We start from the raw sequence: 20,864 nt of genomic DNA, 5'->3' as shown, positions 1-20,864 counted from the left end.
GAAATAAATATTAACAATTCATTTACCCAGTCTGATTTTTATTAAAATAACTCAAAACTGTCCCAAAGGGTCCTTTGAGATGTAAACAATAGAATTGAAAGATATGTTATTCAGTTGCAAATGCACCTTTGCGATCTTAAAATTTCACACTTTTTTTTTCAATATTCCAAGCCATAATAAACTAGAAGTCATATAAATGCACCATACAAATACATTTTCTATTGGCAGATTCTCACTACGGCGAACAAAAATTTTATTCATCATGGTAAAATTACAATTTACAAATAAAATTTATCCGCGTTTGAATATTCGAGGTTTATTCATGTAATCTATCGGTTCTTGTGTTGCTGGCACATTGTTCCATTTCACGCAGCTTATTCTAAAGTAACCATCACCATAGTTACCAGTTGCATATTCTCCGGATGGAAGAGGTATGCGTTCATTTCCTGCTAGCATCTTTGTATTAGAAAACTGGTAACCAGAACGATGTGAAGTACAGCCATTGTGGCCTGAAATGTAGGAACTTCCACCACTACCTCCTACATCTGACTGATATCCTTCGTGTTCGGATGTCTTCCCTCCATAATAACCGCCACCACAACCGCAGTTTCCTTGACCTCCACCATTTTGAACATCATCTTTAGAGTAGCCATTGTCACCTATTCCGTTTACGTTACCTCTTGTTTGTGTTGCTTCATATGCTGTGTACACTTTACCAACTGAATTTCCTCCAACTAATCCGCCTGCATGGCCACCACTACACCATTCATAGCCTCCGCCACCACCAGCCGAGACCATAATTCGTGAACTTGTGTCACCTTTTATGAGATAAACTGATGTCGCACCTCCACCACCTGAGCCTGCAGCATAACCTCGAATTTTTGCAGAACCCTTACCTCCATTACCTCCACCACCGCAACCACCTTTTTTGATTGTAAGTTTATTATATCCGCTGTTAGTTGCATTTTCTCCTCGACAACCAACAACAACATAAATTTTTTTATCAGAATCAAAACTTATGTTTCCTGCTGTATAGCCACCACGTCCTGCTTCAGATTCTGTGCCGCCACCTGCAGCTCCCCATGCTTCAAAATAATAACTTCCTTTTTTAAGATTCATTTCGTAAGGTTGACAGCTTTGATTGCAATTAAGCTTATATTCATATTCTATTCTTTTTTCAATAGCTGATGATAGTTCTAATAATATGTAGATCATTTTAATGTTAATTTAAGAGTAAATGGCAGATTCCATATTCAAAATAATGTCGGCTTCTTTATCCACGTTTAAGGTTAAATATTTAAGTGATAATTTTTATGAAATTATGTAATTTATTTAAGTGATTTTTAGGTAAGTTTGTAAATAATAAAATTTTGGAAGATGAAAATCTAGAATTTTTTGCATTATTAAGGGTGCTGGAAAGTGAGGTGACGCGATTTCGAGTATTGCTCATAACTCATTTGTAGTAAAGATATTAATGATATTGAAACATATATTAGTAGTGTATATACTAAGGTTTTTATTTCTATGATATTGAGGTCTTGGATACTTCCAGTATGAAGAAAACTGTTTCGCAATTTTCAAACTTGCGCACCTATCTAGTCCCTGGTTATTCCATGGCAGGGGCTGATACTCCAGAAATGATATCTAGGTACAAGATACTAGATATTTTATAGAAAACATTTGGCACTTGTTAAAAAGTGTCGAGATGCAATTAGTGAGTAACTTCAAAACTAAGACAGATTGCACTACCATCTCACTGGATTCTGCTAATTACCATTAGGGAACAAACCCAATGGTAGTGGTTTCCAGTCGAAATGGTCACATTCAAAGTTTAATTAGATTTGTATCTAGTCCTCCAATATTGTGTTTAAGCCAGTGAGATACATTAAACAAAAAATTTCAATAGTTATACTAAAAGTTTTACAGAACAAAGTTTATTTTCAATGCTCATATTTTGAGATAAATGCACTTTTTTCTTTCCAGATTTTAAAAATTTTGTATAATTTTTGTATGTTTTCGATAGCCTTATAATCATAAACATCGATTTCGCTTAGTTTAAATATGATACTATGATACATCATCACTTACGGTTTATACTCATATAAACAAAACAAAATAAAAATCATTTTATGAGTTTGAAAAGTGTTGTTTTTATAATAGCTTTCACTTCACTTTCCGGCATCCTTAAGAAAAAAATTGTAATGTAAACACACTGTATAAAGATGTCTACAACTTTTTACGTTGTCTACAACATATTTCGGGTACTCTATATTGATTAGTATTCATGATTTGTATGACATTTTTCATTTAAAATATTTCATGTCAAATTTGAACATAGGATCATTTAAAAAAAGCACACTTGAAAATTCCCTATAAAATATACTTATTTTATGCTTTAAGTATATTTTATAGGGAATTTTCAATTGTCCCTTCAGTCCGAGGTGTTACCCCCTGCACACTTGAATTTTCATAGATATATTATTTACGTAAGTTTATAAATAGCATTTGATTCATGAGAATTTTCTGGAATATTTTCGAGAAACTTCTAAAAAAATACCTCAAATTTTGAATTCGACTGGCAACATTTTTTTCTGAAAATCTAAAATTTTGAATTCTAACATAACCATCACCATAGTTACCAATTGCATAGTCTCCCGATGGAAGAGGTATGCGTTCATTTCCTGCTAGCATCTTTGTATTAGAAAACTTGAACCCCGAACTATGAAGTAAACACTTCGGATGGCCGGAAATGTAGGAACTTCCACCACTACCTCCTACATCTGACTCAAATCCTTCGTGTTCGGATGTCTTCCCTCCATAATAACCGCCACCACAACCGCAGTTTCCTTGACCTCCACCATTTTGAACATCATCTTTAGAGTAGCCATTGTCACCTATTCCGTTTACGTTACCTCTTGTTTGTGTTGCTTCATATGCTGTGTACACTTTACCAACTGAATTTCCTCCAACTAATCCGCCTGCATGGCCACCACTACACCATTCATAGCCTCCGCCACCACCAGCCGAGACCATAATTCGTGAACTTGTGTCACCTTTTATGAGATAAACTGATGTCGCACCTCCACCACCTGAGCCTGCAGCATAACCTCGAATTTTTGCAGAACCCTTACCTCCATTACCTCCACCACCGCAACCACCTTTTTTGATTGTAAGTTTATTATATCCGCTGTTAGTTGCATTTTCTCCTCGACAACCAACAACAACATAAATTTTTTTATCAGAATCAAAACTTATGTTTCCTGCTGTATAGCCACCACGTCCTGCTTCAGATTCTGTGCCGCCACCTGCAGCACCCCATGATTCAATATAATATTCACCTTTGGATAGATTAATTTCATACGGGTTACAGTCTAATCTGCATGAATATTCTTGGGATCTAATATTGAATTAATATGAAGTTGTTTTATCTAAATTTGAATTCAAAAAAATATTTTTTTACGGTTTGTAGTCAAAATAATTCAATTAAAAAATCATTAACATTATATCTTTCACTTTCAATGATATTAACATTTTTAAAAACATTACATTCTTTAACAGAGATTCTATGAAAATGATCTTTAATAGATAAACAAAAAATAATAAAATAAAATTATTCAGCTTTTGTTTCCTTTTGTTTGATTTCTTCTGGTTTCTTTGGTGTTTTAACGAACTTGAGAGCAAAGAACATCAAAATAGAGAAAACAGTTGGCAAGCAGTAAACAGATTTCCTGACATAGATGAAATTATGGACCCAAGGATAGAACCACGTCGAAGTGCAGTACAACATTGTTGTGCAAACAAAGATATCATGAATTAATATCCAGAAAATGTTCTTTGCCGGGAATTTTCTGCAGAAAACTCTGTCTGCTTCCATAATAAGGAATGATTCAGGTAACAAGAGGAAGTAGACTGGTCTGCAGCCATGCCATGCCATTGAAACAAAGAAAACTGCGAAGTTTCCGAAGGCGGATGAAAATCCTTGGGCCATAAGTCTCGCGTAGAGGTAGTTCTTGAAGAAAAGATGTGTGGTATGGTTCCATCTTCTCATCCAGTCCTGGCATGAACGTGAATCAAGAACTTCGAGGAGAGATAAGTTCGAAATTTCGTATTTGACGTTATCGTAGAGGTTGGAAGATGCGAGACCGAACGCGTAATACCCGGATTCGACAACCCACCATGAACAATAGTATCTTGTAACTGAAAATGCAGTTAATGCAGCAATTGCGAAACATTTGAGGACAATGTTAAGGTTTAGGTACCACTGGAACTCGTAGTTCTCCCAAACCATGTATTTCATAGTAACTGCGACGAATCCTGAGAGAAGATAAGCTTCAATGAACCTTTTCAAGGCCAAATACTTGTCTTCTGATGTGAGAGGCTCCTTGCGGTTGCCAATATTGAGCATGTAGTCGAATACCTTGAATTCGATGAAAGGATTTGTAAATCCTCCATAAGGAGTAATTAAATAAGCGCAGTAGATAAAAATGTTCGGGCGTTCGAAGACGGCTAACTGGGATGCTCTCTTCCTTACTTCTTTCTTCTCTTGAAGGCGTTTGCCGTCATAAAGGTTCCAGGCCAATGAAAAGACCTTTTGGAAACAAACCATGGAGAGGCCTGTTATGTCAAGGGCCCAAGAGACACCTTGGAGGACAATATAAACATGTGTGGCCATGGTCATGGAAAATCCGATAAATCCAGCGATCCATGGTGGTAAGAAGAGCAAAAAGTAAGAAATAATAATGAATGCAACCATGATAAGTGAATCCTTAATGCCGAATAAAGCAAATGAAAGGATATTACCATAAATAATATGAATTAACGCATTTATGTATTTGCTTTTGATATGTGGGAATACAAAGCGAGCCATTGGATAGAGGAATGCTGATATAAACATATATAATTCGACAGTCGATAAGTTCTTCAAAATATCGAGAAGACTCATCAGATTATCAAAAAAATGGTATATCGTTCAGAAAAAAAATGCTATTCCATTTATTTGTTTATGAAATAGCATTTTGTAAAGATTCTTTTTAATAAAAAAATAAAATTTTGAAGAAGAACACAAAATCTTCTGAAAAATAATATCACATAAACTCATATTATTTTCTAATATATAACTATTTTATATAAAAATCAAATTCAATGATCTTAAAAGCGAAGGATAAACCTCAAAATTTACGAATATAATGAGTGGGAATATAATGCTTATCTATCATAAAACCATATGAAATATCAATTTTTGCTTTACGCCTAATTTTTGACGACAATTAGCAAAAAATGTTAAATGTTAACACTCAGTCCATTTGAATATGAAAAATAAAATTGACTTTGATTAAATGTTTTTATTTATCATGCAATTCTTCTTGCGACCAAAGAGTTGAATAAAAGTTCAAAAATAAGATAGCTTAAAAAATAATATACGGTAGTGTTTACTAATAGATGAATAGTATATAAATTCTATTAAAATGGATTTGATCTAAAAAAAATATAAAAAAAAAAATATTGTTATAATTTAAATGAAGAAGTAATTTAAAACGATTTTATTTATGATCAAATTTATATATTTTTTTGGATCAAATCCATTTTAATAGAATTTATATACTATTCATCTATTAGTAAACACTACCGTATATTATTTTTTAAGCTATCTTATTTTTTGAACTTTTATTCAACTCTTTGGTCGCAAGAAGAATTGCATGATAAATAAAAACATTTAATCAAAGTCAATTTTATTTTTCATATTCAAATGGACTGAGTGTTAACATTTAACATTTTTTGCTAATTGTCGTCAAAAATTAGGCGTAAAGCAAAATTGATATTTCATATGGTTTTATGATAGATAAGCATTATATTCCCACTCATTATATTCGTAAATTTTGAGGTTTATCCTTCGCTTTTAAGATCATTGAATTTGATTTTTATATAAAATAGTTATATATTAGAAAATAATATGAGTTTATGTGATATTATTTTTCAGAAGATTTCATTCTATATGCCTATGAAAAGTACTCTCAAAACTAACTTTTTCCTAATTATAATTAAATCTAGAATATTGTATTATGCTTAGTATTATTTCATTTTTCTCATTCAATTTAGAATTTACAAATGTCAAAAAATTGAGAGCTGTCACTTTTGATGAATTTCTGTTTATTACAATACGAAATTCGGTTCTTCCATTGAAATTTAAATTATTGGGAAAATGAAAAATCGTAATTATCACACTATAACAATGCTTATTGATTGAATAAAATGGTCAGTCAGAGGTAGGTTAATGATAGCCCAAAAAGTAGTCATGTGATTTTATCCCAAGCATATGGGGATTCTAAATTTTTGTCCCTATCGTTATCCCAATTGAATTTTTTTTTGGAATTTAAAAATTTTTTTTCTCCATGTAAACTTAAATTTTAATTTTTACCACTAAAATGCAATATTTCAACAAATTAATGAGTAATAATATTTTAATTTATAATAAATATTATAAATCTCCTCAATTTAATGTAATTATTGTATTAATTTTTGTTGAAAATATAAAATCTTCAAGTAAATGATGTGAATTTAATATTTTTAGAATGTTGTTTAATTGTACTATATTATGCATGTAAAATTTTGTTACAATACATTTTATATGGGATCCCCATTGCCCAATTGAGAGAAAATTGAGAGGTGGGATTGGGCTAGCCCAATTCAAAATATCCCAGGTGGAAATAAAAAAATTAACAATTCAACATAAAAAAGCATCTTAAATAATAATGATAAAAAGAAATTTTGTATGAATTTCAATCAAATTTGTTTTTATTCAACTTAAGAAATCACTTCATTAATGAAAGAAGTCGGGTTCACAACATATCCCGATCTTGAAACGAAACAACATGTTTTTTTGATGCCCTAAACGGGGGGGGGTCGCCAGCAAAAAAAAAAGATGTCAAAATTTATCCCAAAAATTTAAAAAAAATCGAAGAAAGTGCATCCCAGGGATTATAAAATTTAAGTTTTCACATCTCTACCAAAAAGGCCTCTCTGATAGAATTCCTTGTGCTTTTGGTATGTTATAATATAACCCCTACCATAGTCAAAATTAACTTACGATTATAAAATATAAGCAAAATAAAAACATAGAAAAAATTATTTGTTTTTTAATAAACTTTTATTTTTCAATGGAATTCGAGTTTTATAGAATTTTAATACAGCAGATAGATTTAATTATTGGTAGTAATTATGGCAGTCCCAACGGGAACCGCGGTAATTTACCGAGGTTTCCGCACACCGGTTCCTTTTTTAGGAATTTTTTAGATTAAAAAATATGCTTTGTAAATCATTTTTGTAATCGGCAAAAATTTGGAAATATTCTGACGACAATAAATCTGGGAATAGTATTTTAAATACGAGAACAACCTATTTAAAAGTGTTTTGCTCGATTTTGTATAATTTCAAATTTTCGCATATAGCTTTCCGTGAATTACCGTGATTTTACCGCCACATCAATAGTTTACGACACTTTTTCCGTAAATTGAGTAGTTTACTGCACTTTTTCCGTAAAATTGAGTTACGGGAATCCGTAAGATTACCGTACCTCACTTCTAGTTGAAAATAGCATTAGTATATAATAAATAGATATATTATTCATATTTTTGATTTTGAATTACGGAAAAAGTGAGTTCAGAACTTCCAATTATTATTTGATTAATTATGTTAAAAATACTATAAGGAATTAAAATACATAATGTTGAAATTTGAATTACGGAAAAAGTGCGGGTGAAAGTGAATTGAAAAAGTAAGATATTTTTTGTTGAAATAATCATAGTTGTACAATTTTGAAACTATATGTAAAGCTATAAATTGAATAAATTCAAAAACAAAAATTGTTTATTCTTATTAATAAATTTATATTAATCAATATTTGAACAACCCGTAATTAAAATTGAATTCCTCTTAAAATTTAATCCATACGTTAATTTTTAATTTGCTCGGCATTCGCCGAGCTTCCCTACTTCTCTTGTCATTCCTTCAAAAACTCTAATCTCATCGCACTTACAAACATCATGATTTGATGTATTGTCGAGAAATCTTAGACTTGTTTGTCATTTGATGATAGCATTTGAAAGTCATCTCGAAAATCGATTAACAAGACAATTTCCCAAACATCTACATACAAGTAGATGATGGTAAACCCATTAGAGTTGTTTTGCTATGATTCCTCCAATCTTATTATGAGAAAAATCATATCAAAACAGCTCTAATCGAACATTCTACACAGCTTAGCATCCAGCTAGTTCCAAGTAATGCGATTACAACATCAACGGCCAAAGCCTTTCAGAGTCTTTAATCATTTCTTCTCATCTCAATGTGAAGTGGCCCAAACGAACTACAAGCTGACGTTACAACGCATTACAACCCGGTTAATACGAGCAATATACATTAGAGCTGCTTTGTTATGATCTCCCTCATCAATTGATGAAGATCTCATTATGAAGCAGCTCCAATCGAACTAAAAACCTACATACAAATGAGTGAAAACAAATTCATTAGAGTTGTTTGCTTTGATTTCTCTCATCAGAAGATGAGAGATACCAGAACAAAACAACTCTAATCAAACTTTCTACACAACTCAGCACAGTATCAATGCAAAGTAATGCGTCTGTATCGTTAACAAGCAAAGTTGTTTCGGGTCCTTCCATTTTGGAAGAATTCGGAACAACTTTGCGAATTGATAGTGTAAACCCATATACATGAAAGCGTGCATGCATAAAGACAGGTATTGTCAGCAATGACTACCTGCCCAGCTATGAGTGATCAGAGAATTACCATCTCAGGCTTTTTGAGAACGTTTCAGCCAGGACCCTCGTATGTTGACTGTGAGAAAGGCATCCTTTATCTGAAATAGATGCTTTTCCAACAATCAAATTCGAAGATCTTCGACCTTGTTGTAAAAAGAGAAGGAGAAGGAAAGAAGAGGAAGGAGAGGAAGAAGGAAAGGAAAAGAAGAAGAAAAAAAAAGAAAAAAAAAGAAGGACATATTAAATATAATGCGCACTTAATAGTGCCGAGGCGGCGGAGCCGCCGAGGCGCAATTTTTTTGACCCTATATTACCGCACGGCAATGTTTTTCTCGATTTTGTACAGCCCTAGGTAGTAAATACGTGGATAAAGTCTTAAAAGAAAAATATGATATTTGCATAATTATATATTCAAATATTTTAATTATTCATTAAAAACAATCTCAAATAACATATACATTGGAATGTAACACTAGAGGAAACTGATTGTTATGGATTTATCATACATAACATTCAGATTACTTTTGATTCTTCATTAATATGCAAAATTTTGGAAAAGTTATAAAATCTAGTGTATATTTATCTTTATTAAAATGATATTTGCAAGCCATAAAAGGAAACATATCATGGAATAATTGAATATTTTACAATTTATATAAATATCAATTTAAACATAAAAATATATAACTACGAGTACTACCAAATCAATATCTTTCAAGATTTTAGTGGTTCAAAGTCCATGGGTTGCTAGATCGGAAGAAACAAAAAGCTTTCTTAATTTTTGTTGGCTTAAATTGGCAAACCAGCTTCATTCTGGTGAAACTCATCTTATACTAGAAAATTTGGCAGGGTCCGTCACCTAGCATAGTATAGTGGGAAATCTCCCTATTTGGCAAAACTAAGGACGCAGGTTCGATACAAAATTTGGAGTTTTAATTTTTTCTTTTTTGCATATTTTGATTGTATATAAAGTTTGACTAATCATTGGAAGAAGATAATTGATATTATATATTATGTATTGATAAAATAATCAATATCAAAGTATGAACTTGGATCAAATACATTTGGTTTTGGAGTTTTATGTTGATTGATCAGAAATATTATGAATCATTCCGTTTTCTTGCTTTATTCGTATTTTCGGATAATATTCTAATTGTATTATAAGAATTCATAAATAAATAAAGTAATTAGATAAAATTATATTAAAAGAAAATAAGTGTATTCGGTTTTATGATATTGATAAGCTCTAATTTGATAAGATTATATTATTTATAAATCAAAGACCCTTAAAATGCGGACCTGATAAAAAATCTGATTAAATTCTAAACAATTTCGTGCAATAAGTGAGTGAATAATTTTATTCGCAATAATCGAACCATAATTAGAAGATTTGATAATAATAAAAATCATTAGTATAAAATTTCAAATATTATTATTTGGAATTTGTAAGTTTAATTTTAAATACATTCACATAATAAGTCCTTATATTGGTTACCAGCATTTAAGGCAATTTAAATTTAAAAAGAAAAAAAATGTCGTACATCATTATGGTTCGAACCAGGGCTTACAAGCTTAACAGCTGAGCTATAAAAACGATTATTTTTCATTCAATTATTTTGGTATTTAATAGTTCCAGGACGGCATGAGAGGTATATTATTACATATCATATGAAAATATATCTTTGAGTATTGTTTTAAATCTATTTTCGCTTATTTTCTGTGAATTTTTTTTTTGGCGGGCTTTTTAAAGTTTTGATTAACAAAGCTTGATTCTATTTATTCTAAAATGAATAAATCAGGTAATCATAAAAAAGTATAATCATGTCAGAGTTTTTTGAAATTAAAAATTGAATTGATTTTGAGCTCGATATGGAAATACATCATCATTACCTCAGTATGTATTTAATTTATTTTTTGATTTCAAAGCAATATATATACATATTGAGAAATTATTATTTCAAAATAGGCACGAAAATTCAGATCTAATTAATGAAATCAATCAGTGATATCATGTATAGCTATTCAAACCTTCAAAAAGTGTTTTGAATTTTCAATTCTTAATTCTTCTCATCCCTCTGATGATTTTGTAAAATTTGTTTATAAACAGCTTATATCAAATGTAATGATCCATGTCATTATATTAATGTCTGGAAATTAACTTTTGATATTCAGTTATTCAAAAAGTTCGATATGGGTTCGTATCAATATTTTTAATTTAAAAAAGAAATTACAATTTTAGAAACATAATAATATTTTATAACTTATTGACTTATATTATCAATATTATATGTTATTATAGAATTTAATCCTAGATAAAATTCATATATATTATGTACATTCATAATATGTCAAATAATATTAAAGTACCTAAAACATAAAACACCTTATAACATGAATGTCACACAATAATTGTTATGATTATGTGATAATTAATTAATAATATAGATTTAGATGTCGACATTTGATCTGTATCTTTTCCTCTTAAGTAGAAAATACAGTATCTACAACATAACTCATTATAACCAACACCAAAACAGAAGTGTATTCATTTTCAAAGAGTTCCTACAGACAGTTTTTTCAGGCCAGATATTAAATTTTAATGTATACTTTTTTCTACACACACATGCCTACTATGAAGAAAAAAATGTTTTTGCCTATCAACATATTCGTTTCAACATGTTAAATTTTTAATTGCATTATATCCATGTTTGATTCATCAATTTACTGCTACTCTCATTGCACTTAATTCATTGATGAGTATAAACACTAATGGTACCAAGCACAACACAAAATGCAAAGCCAGGCAATGTATAGGAACCCTTAAAATTCCCCGGGCTTTTTTTTCAAAAATTTTCTATCGTTAAGGGTCCACTGTAAGGCCAAATAAGGTCTATTGTCGTCCCAAAAATATTGCTCGAGATGGTGTTTTACTAAGGCCCAAAACTTAAAAAAACTCAAAAAAATTAACTTTACTCTTTTGAGATCCTTATCAGATATGCATCAATTTGATGCAGTATCGCAGTTCGAATCTGATTTTTTAATGTAGATATACTCTAACATTCTTGAAAAAATGCAAAATAATATTAATTAAGCTTTTCATTTCTGTATCATACACGAAACAAAATCATTTATTATACTAAAATTTATCAAAGTTTGAATAATGAAAAAAATAATATCTAAATTTTTACATTGAGTCGGCTATTGATATGGTCAATATTAAATCGTTTAAAAATGGGCATTGGCTAGAATAATACCCACTAAAATACACTTTTTTTAAATGTTATCAATTTGTTATGGTATATCTTTATGATAATGAATAAAATGCTTATCCTTCATAAGTAAATACATAATTTATGCTTAAACACAAAAAATAACACGAAAATTTTTGGCCAACATATCAAAACTAAGGATAATGTTTTGAATATATAAGCAATAATACTTTGTCTAGAGAATTAAATTTGTGCTATCTAATTGTCAATTCTTTGAATTTTTTTTAATGCAAGATATCCCGGCATTGGCCTCAATGAATATAAACTACATGCATCATAATATTAGTTTGTAATAGCATAAAAGCGAAATTCCTAATTTCTTCTCAAATAAATTCCTAAAAAAACATCGGAATTAATGATTGGAAATAGGTCAAAAAAATTCCTAATATAAAATTTATACTTAAGATAAAATCAAAATTCGAAAATATCTATTTTTCAAAACACGCATCCAAAAGCGAAAAAATTCGAAAAAATCATGTTCTTATAAAACTCGCCGATTTTGCAATTTTTATCCGATTTGAAGTTATAGAATATATTACCATCTTACAAAAACATATACTTCATTATTGCATTCACAAAATATTAATCAGAACACTAGGAAAAGTGGATTTTCGAAAAAAGACAATAACGATTATTTGCAAATCGCCTCTCAATTTTGAGAGACTTTCAATTTTTACAGTGGACCCTTAAGGGTGCACACGAGAGGATCATGTAAACTTCAGAATTTAGAACCTTATTTTTGGGCATTATCTTGGCTACCTATTTAGGCTCGAAAAGCAAAAAATATCAAAAAATACAACTTGACTCCATTATGACCCTTTCATGGAGGTAGTTTTTATCCGCTAGTATTTTCCCTTTGAATCTCTTTACAATTCGAAATCAAATTCAAACCTCAGTAGAAGAAAGGAAGAATCGACTTACTACGGTTGTAATACGAATAAATACATATATTTAATTATTTTTATTTACATAATAATTGTTTGAAGCTCATATTCCAACAAATTTTTAAATAAAAACATTAAAATGTTGAAAATGTTCATATATTTTAATAGGGTTTTGGCACTTTATTGAGGAATTACTACATACATAGTCGAACTGAACTTGATATTTTGAAATTTAAATTATTTATCAAAATTAAAATTTAACTTGAAATTTATAATTATTTAGTCATATTTTGCATAATTCTAAGTAGATTTTGTAAAAAATCAAGAAAGAAAAATTTTAACGTGCTTTATTTTTTCTTTTTTATAATAATACATATTCTTATATAATTAACATATTCATAATGTTTCACCCTTTCAAAAATATAATCCTCCTCCTCTCAAATAAACGTACATACGGGTGGCCTCTTTTTTCAAAAAATTAAAATTTGAAATTTTGGGCTCAAATATTATAGATTTTTCAACCTTCAACGATATATGTTGTCTATATCAGACCTCCTTTCTTTTTGATACTTAACATTGTTCCTAAATCTTAGCCGTTAAGGCTGTTCTGAAAATATTTTTTTTTCGAAAAAATTCGAAAAAAATTCTTAAAATTCAAAAATCCCTTAATTCCTGAGGATTTTGGAAAAAAGTTTTTACATGAACATGTGTATATTATATGAAGTATATTGATAAGGTAGAAATCAAATTTTATTGCATATTCATCGAGAAAATAAACTAACGAATCCCTCAAAATTGAGAGGGTAATCCTCCTCCTCTCAAATAAACGTACATACGGGTGCACCCTTAACCTACCTCTGGTCAGTCTATCGTATTCAAAATTATAAATTGAATTGACGTCAAAACCTACTCAAAAAATATGAATAAAATTAACAACTAAATAAACAATCTAATTTAATTTGATAACTCTATAATACAAAAAGTTAATGCTTTCACAAACTCGAACGCATTCTGTTGAACGTATGAAAAATGAGAAATATCCATTGCCAAAATTTCATCGATTGGCGGGCCAATATTGAGCATTACGGCCTTTAGAAGAAGCATTTGATCCATTTTTGTAGCTTCATGTGTTCTAACAAGCTCAGCAAAGCTCTTCTTGATAAGATTTTGATCTTTCAGTCGTAATCCGAGAATAAGAGCAGAAGTTGTGTTTGTAGTATCAATTCCTGCCATTATTTTATCTTTATGAGCAAGAGCTTTCTGTACATCCGAAATTGTATCATTAAAACTCTTTGAAAAATCAAATTCTTCAAATTGTGACACTGTATCATTAATACAGAATTCTCCAGGATCATATAAATAATTATTTTCATCAACTTCTCCGTATGAAAGCTGATGAGGCCATAATTGTGTATTATTAATCTTTCTTCCGCATTTTCTAACTGTTTGAACTTTCATTACAAGTGATTTGAAAGCAGTTTCTCCCATTTTAAGATATAATTCTGCAATAGTTGAAAAATATTCGTGTTGTGTTCCGCAGAGCGGTGCATTAACAAGCTTAATATCTGTAAGTGTTGGTCCCCGTTCAGGAGCCTTTCTTGGTATGTCGCAATCTAAGTTTTTGTAATTAACATTTAATGAAGGCCATCCTGATGCGAAAGCAGTTGCATTCAAGATAGTAAATGCATCTGTAAATCGTTGTTGGTCAATAAACCTTCTTGCAAGAGCTATTCCTGCGTTGGGTTTACACCAGATTGAATTAAAGACAATAAAATATATTGGATCATCTGGAAGTAATTTCATTAATGCAATAGCAACATCAACATCTTCTGGAAATAATTCCATATGATCTTTTAGTAATAGAATCAATTTTTTCGCGAAATTACATTCAATTGGGATGTATCTCAGTATGTGATCGAATATTGTAGGAAATTTAAGCATGTATTTTCTCAAAAATTCGAAGATTTTCTCTGCTGTCAAAGATAAAATTAAACCAGCTGCTAAAGCAGCTTGAAGTTCATCAGAATTAGGATGGTTTTCAGCTATGTATATAAATTCGTCTAAATCTAATAGTGTTGCCGAAAAAGCTTTTGTAATTGAATTACTTACTGGATTTGAACCGAAAAATGCAAATAATAAGTATTGAGATGCTCTATAATAGCGTAATGCTGATGAAAGACGTATCTTATTCCATTTCTCGTCATCTATTTTTGACTCGGATTGATCTATTTTGTAACATTTAAATGCACACGATCCAGTTGACTGGATTTGCGCAACAAATTCATTTTGGTCAAACGAATCCCAAACGTAACACGTGGATTGAGTGATTTTATACTTTTTCGAAATTGATCCTTTTTCTTGTCTCGACAATAAACTGGCTAAATACGCAGGAAATGCTGCTGGTGTATCTATTTTCAAGCCACAGACACAATGAAAATAGTTCCTCGGCCTTCCATCTGATAATAACGTCTTTTCTTCTTTTCTCAGACAAATCAGATCATCTGGACCTAATGTACCGCTTTTTTGGCACATTTGCTTTCTTTCTTTGATCATATTCTTCTGTGTAACTTCATAAAGATTTTCAATTGTTGATGCCATAAAAAAATGAGAAAAAAAAATCGCTTTGATTTTTATCATCCAAAAACTAAACGTCAACAATTATGTTGTTTTATACGAGGATATCATTTTACTAAAGTAGCTCGATTTTATAATCAAATTTTATAATCAAAAATGATACCATTGAGACTCTCGGCTTAAAGACTATAACAAAACAGTTTATCATCAACTAATAGCATTTGTTTGTGGGTAGAAGTTTTCATAAAAACCAATTTTTCATAAATCTTTTTAATGATCTATGCTTCATGTAAGTATTCAACGACCAAAACATCAAGCTAAAATATCAACTTGAAGAAAAGGTTCATATCTTTGATTTTCATTGTTTTTAACTTTAAATTACTAAATGAGAAAATATAATATATAATAATAAGAAAATATTTTATCTTCATTGAATAGATGTATGTCAATATATGGTCATTTGCTCATGATTCTAAGAAAATTAAGAAAAATAAAATAATGATTAAAAGAAAATAGTTTTTTTCTCAAATAAATCATATATGAAAGTATTTTATAATATAATACAAATCTATATATCTATTATGGGAACAATAATCTAACATTTTTAACGAGTTTCATTTGAGAACTCTCCAAAACATCAGCCAAATCAGCATCTTCAAGTGAAAGAATCCTCTTTCTTGTGTCAGGTTGAACAACAAAATCTTCTGTTGATACAGAAATCCAGTTATTCAACTTATCAATATAATGTCTCAATAAAGCTCTAGTATTTGAAGTTCCACGTGGCGTTGTGTATCCCTGTGCAACAAGGAAACATTGTATACGCGCTAAAAGTCGTGGATCTGATACTCTTCTCATCATTGCTTCAATTTTTGTCAAAACATGCATAAGAATGACCATTCCTTGTGATCCTGTGAGTGATTCTCCGATCTGCTGTGCATTGTTACTAATAATCTGTTGGGATAACCTACTCAAAGTGCATCCAAGTGGTTTTAATAAGTATTCTTCAAGTGGAGCTGTCAGTTCTGAAGGGAATATACGGACAAAACCATTACCAGACTGTCTATTTCGCTCATCTTCGGCTTTGACCTTCTGTGCTTGAAGCTGGTCCAAGTCAATTTGAGATGGATCAATTTTGGCTTCAATAGAACGTAATTCTGAGAGACTTAGATCAGGAATTCCGACAATACTGAGTGCATTGGCGATCATGGGACCTTTGACTTCGTAGTCTGACTCTTCCGTTGTTCCTAAACAAGGAAATGTATTGACTTCAAGGAGCCACATGTGGAATTCCCTGTCAATAAGTATGTCAAAACCGTAAATCTCGAAGTAATTGTCATGAATTCCGTCTGCATCTGTAGTTGTCATCGTAGATTGAATTGATGTTAAGGTTTTGGCAACAACTGTATAAATATCTTTCATGGTTTCAGATGGAGACCTTCCCCAGCGCTTTTCAAGTTCAGCAACAAGCTCTGTGAGCTTCCATTTGAATTCATCACAATAATTGTAGCCTTTCTTATTAAGTGTAGCATTTGTTAAGGCAGCAAATAGACAATCTTTGCCTTTTGTATATGTTTCTGTTGCGAATCTTGCAAGACCGTCTTTGTAAACAAAAGCTCGTAATGGACAAAAAGAAGTAACAAGAACGTATATCCTGAGATCGAATTTGAAGCCATCAATAAGCAATGGTCGAGCAATGTAGTCAGAAACAACAGATCCTTGCTTAATTGAATAATAATCTTTGAAAGTAATGATTTTGATGCCATTTCCGCCACTGCCGCGAGGTGGCTTTGAAATGAATTGCATTGATGGATGACTTTTCATCCTCTGGTATAAATTTTTATTATCTTCCGGATAAATGTATGATTTTGGGAATAAATTTGGAAACTTTGCGATTAATGGGTGTGTCTGAATGATCTTTGCGAACTCAGCTTTATTGCCTATTGTATTTTTTGAATTTGGAAAATGGTTTATCTTTTGAAAACAGCAATAAGGTGATATCTTATCAGAATCCGGAGAGCTTCCCCAGTACAGAACATAATCATCTTTCTCAGTTATCTTCAATCCGTTATAGTAACATAAACTCTGAACTAATTGTTTATTATATGAGCCAACTCTTAATTTTGAGGCACGGGCAACACGAATTGGGCTATCAAGCTCATCTTCATAAATTGCCGCCTTAAAAACTATATATCGCACCTCAGGAATCATGACTTTTTGGCGCTATTGCTTTACCGCGAACTAAAAATTTTGTAAACACCTTATCGTCAAAAAAAATCAATAACGTACAATTATTTTTCATACAATAAACTATTTTTTTAAAAATAACGCATTCGAGAACCATTGCACCAAAGACGCCTAGACTGTTGTAAACAGAAATTCATCAAAAGTGACACCTCAGAAAAGCTAAAATATTGAATTTTTGGAACTTTTGATAGAGCACGTTTTTAAATATTAATTAAAGTAAATGTATATTTTGTAAAGATTCTTTTTAATAAAAAATAAAATTTTGAAGAAGAACACAAAATCTTCTGAAAAATAATATCACATAAACTCATATTATTTTCTAATATATAACTATTTTATATAAAAATCAAATTCAATGATCTTAAAAGCGAAGGATAAACCTCAAAATTTACGAATATAATGAGTGGGAATATAATGCTTATCTATCATAAAACCATATGAAATATCAATTTTTGCTTTACGCCTAATTTTTGACGACAATTAGCAAAAAATGTTAAATGTTAACACTCAGTCCATTTGAATATGAAAAATAAAATTGACTTTGATTAAATGTTTTTATTTATCATGCAATTCTTCTTGCGACCAAAGATTTGAATAAAATTTCAAAAAATAAGATAGCTTAAAAAATAATATACGGTAGTGTTTACTAATAGATGAATAGTATATAAATTCTATTAAAATGGATTTGATCCAAAAAAATATAAAACCAAAAATAATTGTTATAATTTAAATGAAGAAGTAATTTAAAACGATTTTATTTATGATCAAATTTTATATATTTTTTTTGGTGAACCAGCAAGTACAACATTTTCTGACATTTTTTCAAATAATTTGTTTAAGGTTTAATTTTCAATGTCCCATCACCCTTGATTTTCAATTTTTGAGAATATGTTTGATATTTGTAAGTGTGTCTTATTACAATAACACTGATCCAATTCGGAATTATATTTGCAATATTAAAAGATTCATATCAATTGTGGAAACATTATGTAATAAATGTTGAATTGAAAGGATGATTTATTGAATAATATTGATTCTTCTCTGAAAAATTTACATTTATCATTAAAAACTCTCATAAGTCTTATCTCATCTCCTTTCGACAGTCTGTCAAAAATAGATAATGATCCAGATCCTGTTTTTATAGTTAGTATGACTATGTTGGGTACTGTGGCACTGCGTTCCACCTTACCCAAGATAACAGTTTGACACTTTACGAAACCGGTAACGTATATTTTACAACACAACCATAACACCAACTTAACCTTAAATATTTACAAAACCATCTGACACATAAACGACTTCACTAACGACTTCACTAACGAATTCACTACCGTCCTCACTAAATAAAAAATAACCTTATTTTTATTTTTTTTTAATTTTTTATTTCATTACAAAGACATCTCTGACTACATTTACTATGACTCTTTCCCAGAACGTTTCCGTGAACTATTCAAAACTCAAGTAAAACTGAGAAACATGCATTTTAACAAAGACAGACCCATTGACGATGAAAGAAATCCTGAATATATTATAATACCTTATGATGCTAAATTTATTGCATACATTCCTTATGGACGTAGAGGAACGAAAACTATTTCAACAATGACCAAAAATTATTTCTGGAGCGATGAAGAAAATTGCCTTATCTACATAAATGCATACTTAAATAAAGCTACATATTGTACAAAAGAAGGTTGGACTGGATTTGAGCTCTACATATACGACGACGATGGAAACAGACGTTGTGTATACCCATACGATAATATGTACCATTGTTTTCATCAAGCATTAAACGAATACATAGTCAGTAAGGGTCTCATTCCTGTTGAGTAGATATGCTTTATTTTTGTTCCCACATTTATTTAAAAATAAATGATATCACCACCCTCACACGTATGAAAACATAGCGCAAAAATAAATTTAGGGTAGAAGGTTAGATCTAACCCGATTTCTAACCTCATTTCTACCCTGTTGAATTCATTGCTTTATAACTCTCTTCCTTTCTCCAACTCTTCTAGCTTCTTCTTAAGTTCAGCAATGTTGTCCTCATGAAGTTTAATCTTTCTCAAAATTCCTTCTTTATCTAATGGTTGCTTTATCTTTCTAAACTGAACTCTACCATCCTTCATAGTATGAACGTAAAAACCTTCTGGAATAGTTCCTGATTTAATTATTCTACCAAAAACTTTTGTTTCATTGCTTCAGTGACTTTATTTGTCATTTTAATTAAATAAAAATTTTAATATTAAATAAAAATAACGTTATTTTTTTCAGTAAGGAAACGCAGGAGTTTTACGATTTATTTGAGGAGTAGGTTCTGGTTTAAATGTTGGAGTCGGTTTAGGAGTTGACTTTTGAACAGGAGTTTGTACTTCCATAGGTTCAGGAGTCATTGAAGGTTTTGCTTGTGAAGGCGTTGGTTTTGGCGAAGGTGTTGGAGTTTGTTTAACTTCAGCTACTTCAGTATTATTTACAACATTTGCTTTATTTCTTTTCAACATCATAACTGCTCCTGCTGTAGCTAGCAAACCTAGTGGGAGACCATATCTTATATAAGGACTTGACCAAATGCTATTTTTGACAGGAGCTGGTGGAACACCTAACCTTGGTGAGACTGCTCTTTGCCATTGTGCAGCTCGTAAGAAATATTCAATAGGTGCTTCATAATCGTTTGGTAAAGTTTGTTTCACAGATGGTGAAGGTTCACGAGAGCTTGATGAAGAACTCGTTTATAAGCTTTAAAAATAAACGTTCATCCTTTATTCCTCACTGTCGTCCGTAGCTAAGTTATAGTCATCTAATCTTATTATGGGGATGCCATTAGCACGCACCTGAATGGCAAAGCAACAATCCCTCATAAATCCAATAAGTGGCTTTGGTACATTTTCAGTTGCTAGTTCAATAGGTCCTTTAACAGACAATTTGTATGTTATTGGAGCAGTAGATGTTTGACCTTGCTGGAAGCAAAAGTCCACTTCTGTTGGAAAACCACATAAGAAATGTGTGTTGTCATAGCTATCCCATTTATGTTCCACACTACCATCATCCACCAATGACCTCATAACATCTTCATTAAATCCTATCATATCATTGTTTGTATTGCAGCGTTCGCAACCATT

General features: G+C 30.7%; 5 protein-coding genes across 5 annotated transcripts, besides 8 other annotated features; all 5 read right to left on the bottom strand.

The window, feature by feature from the left end:
- Window positions 1-291: 291 nt before the first annotated feature.
- TVAGG3_0439590 (glycine-rich protein family) lies at window positions 292-1,119 on the bottom strand (the record flags this gene model as incomplete). The annotated part of the gene is made up of 1 exon (XM_001320209.1): window positions 292-1,119. One exon carries the CDS (start codon window positions 1,117-1,119, stop codon window positions 292-294), a length of 828 nt encoding a protein of 275 aa, XP_001320244.1.
- A 289-nt stretch (window positions 1,120-1,408) lies between these two features.
- Window positions 1,409-2,184: a mobile genetic element.
- Window positions 2,185-2,478: 294 nt separating this feature from the next.
- Window positions 2,479-3,447, bottom strand: TVAGG3_0439570 (glycine-rich protein family; the record flags this gene model as incomplete). The annotated part of the gene is made up of 1 exon (XM_001320210.2): window positions 2,479-3,033. One exon carries the CDS (start codon window positions 3,031-3,033, stop codon window positions 2,479-2,481), a length of 555 nt encoding a protein of 184 aa, XP_001320245.1.
- A 127-nt stretch (window positions 3,448-3,574) lies between these two features.
- Window positions 3,575-4,954, bottom strand: TVAGG3_0439560 (protein octanoylation; the record flags this gene model as incomplete). The annotated part of the gene is made up of 1 exon (XM_001320211.2): window positions 3,611-4,942. The coding sequence occupies one exon, from the start codon at window positions 4,940-4,942 to the stop codon at window positions 3,611-3,613; it is 1,332 nt and encodes a 443-aa protein (XP_001320246.1).
- A 1,162-nt stretch (window positions 4,955-6,116) lies between these two features.
- Window positions 6,117-6,153: a mobile genetic element.
- A 1,061-nt stretch (window positions 6,154-7,214) lies between these two features.
- Window positions 7,215-9,125: a mobile genetic element.
- Window positions 8,336-8,593: a mobile genetic element.
- A 2,514-nt stretch (window positions 9,126-11,639) lies between the features above and the next one.
- Window positions 11,640-12,729: a mobile genetic element.
- Window positions 12,730-12,733: 4 nt separating this feature from the next.
- Window positions 12,734-13,773: a mobile genetic element.
- A 108-nt stretch (window positions 13,774-13,881) lies between these two features.
- TVAGG3_0439500 (bud site selection protein 7-related family) lies at window positions 13,882-15,525 on the bottom strand (the record flags this gene model as incomplete). Its single annotated transcript, XM_001320212.1, has 1 exon — window positions 13,882-15,525. One exon carries the CDS (start codon window positions 15,523-15,525, stop codon window positions 13,882-13,884), a length of 1,644 nt encoding a protein of 547 aa, XP_001320247.1.
- A 423-nt stretch (window positions 15,526-15,948) lies between these two features.
- On the bottom strand, window positions 15,949-17,735 carry TVAGG3_0439490 (protein polyglutamylation; the record flags this gene model as incomplete). Its single annotated transcript, XM_001320213.2, has 1 exon — window positions 16,081-17,709. The coding sequence occupies one exon, from the start codon at window positions 17,707-17,709 to the stop codon at window positions 16,081-16,083; it is 1,629 nt and encodes a 542-aa protein (XP_001320248.1).
- Window positions 17,736-17,862: 127 nt separating this feature from the next.
- Window positions 17,863-17,900: a mobile genetic element.
- Window positions 17,901-18,887: 987 nt separating this feature from the next.
- Window positions 18,888-20,864: part of a mobile genetic element that runs on past the window's edge.

This window comes from Trichomonas vaginalis, chromosome V (genome assembly GCF_026262505.1).
Source record: "Trichomonas vaginalis G3 chromosome V, whole genome shotgun sequence".
In the NCBI taxonomy this organism is placed as follows: Eukaryota; Parabasalia; order Trichomonadida; family Trichomonadidae; genus Trichomonas; species Trichomonas vaginalis.
This window is presented reverse-complemented; position numbering and strand designations above follow the sequence as displayed.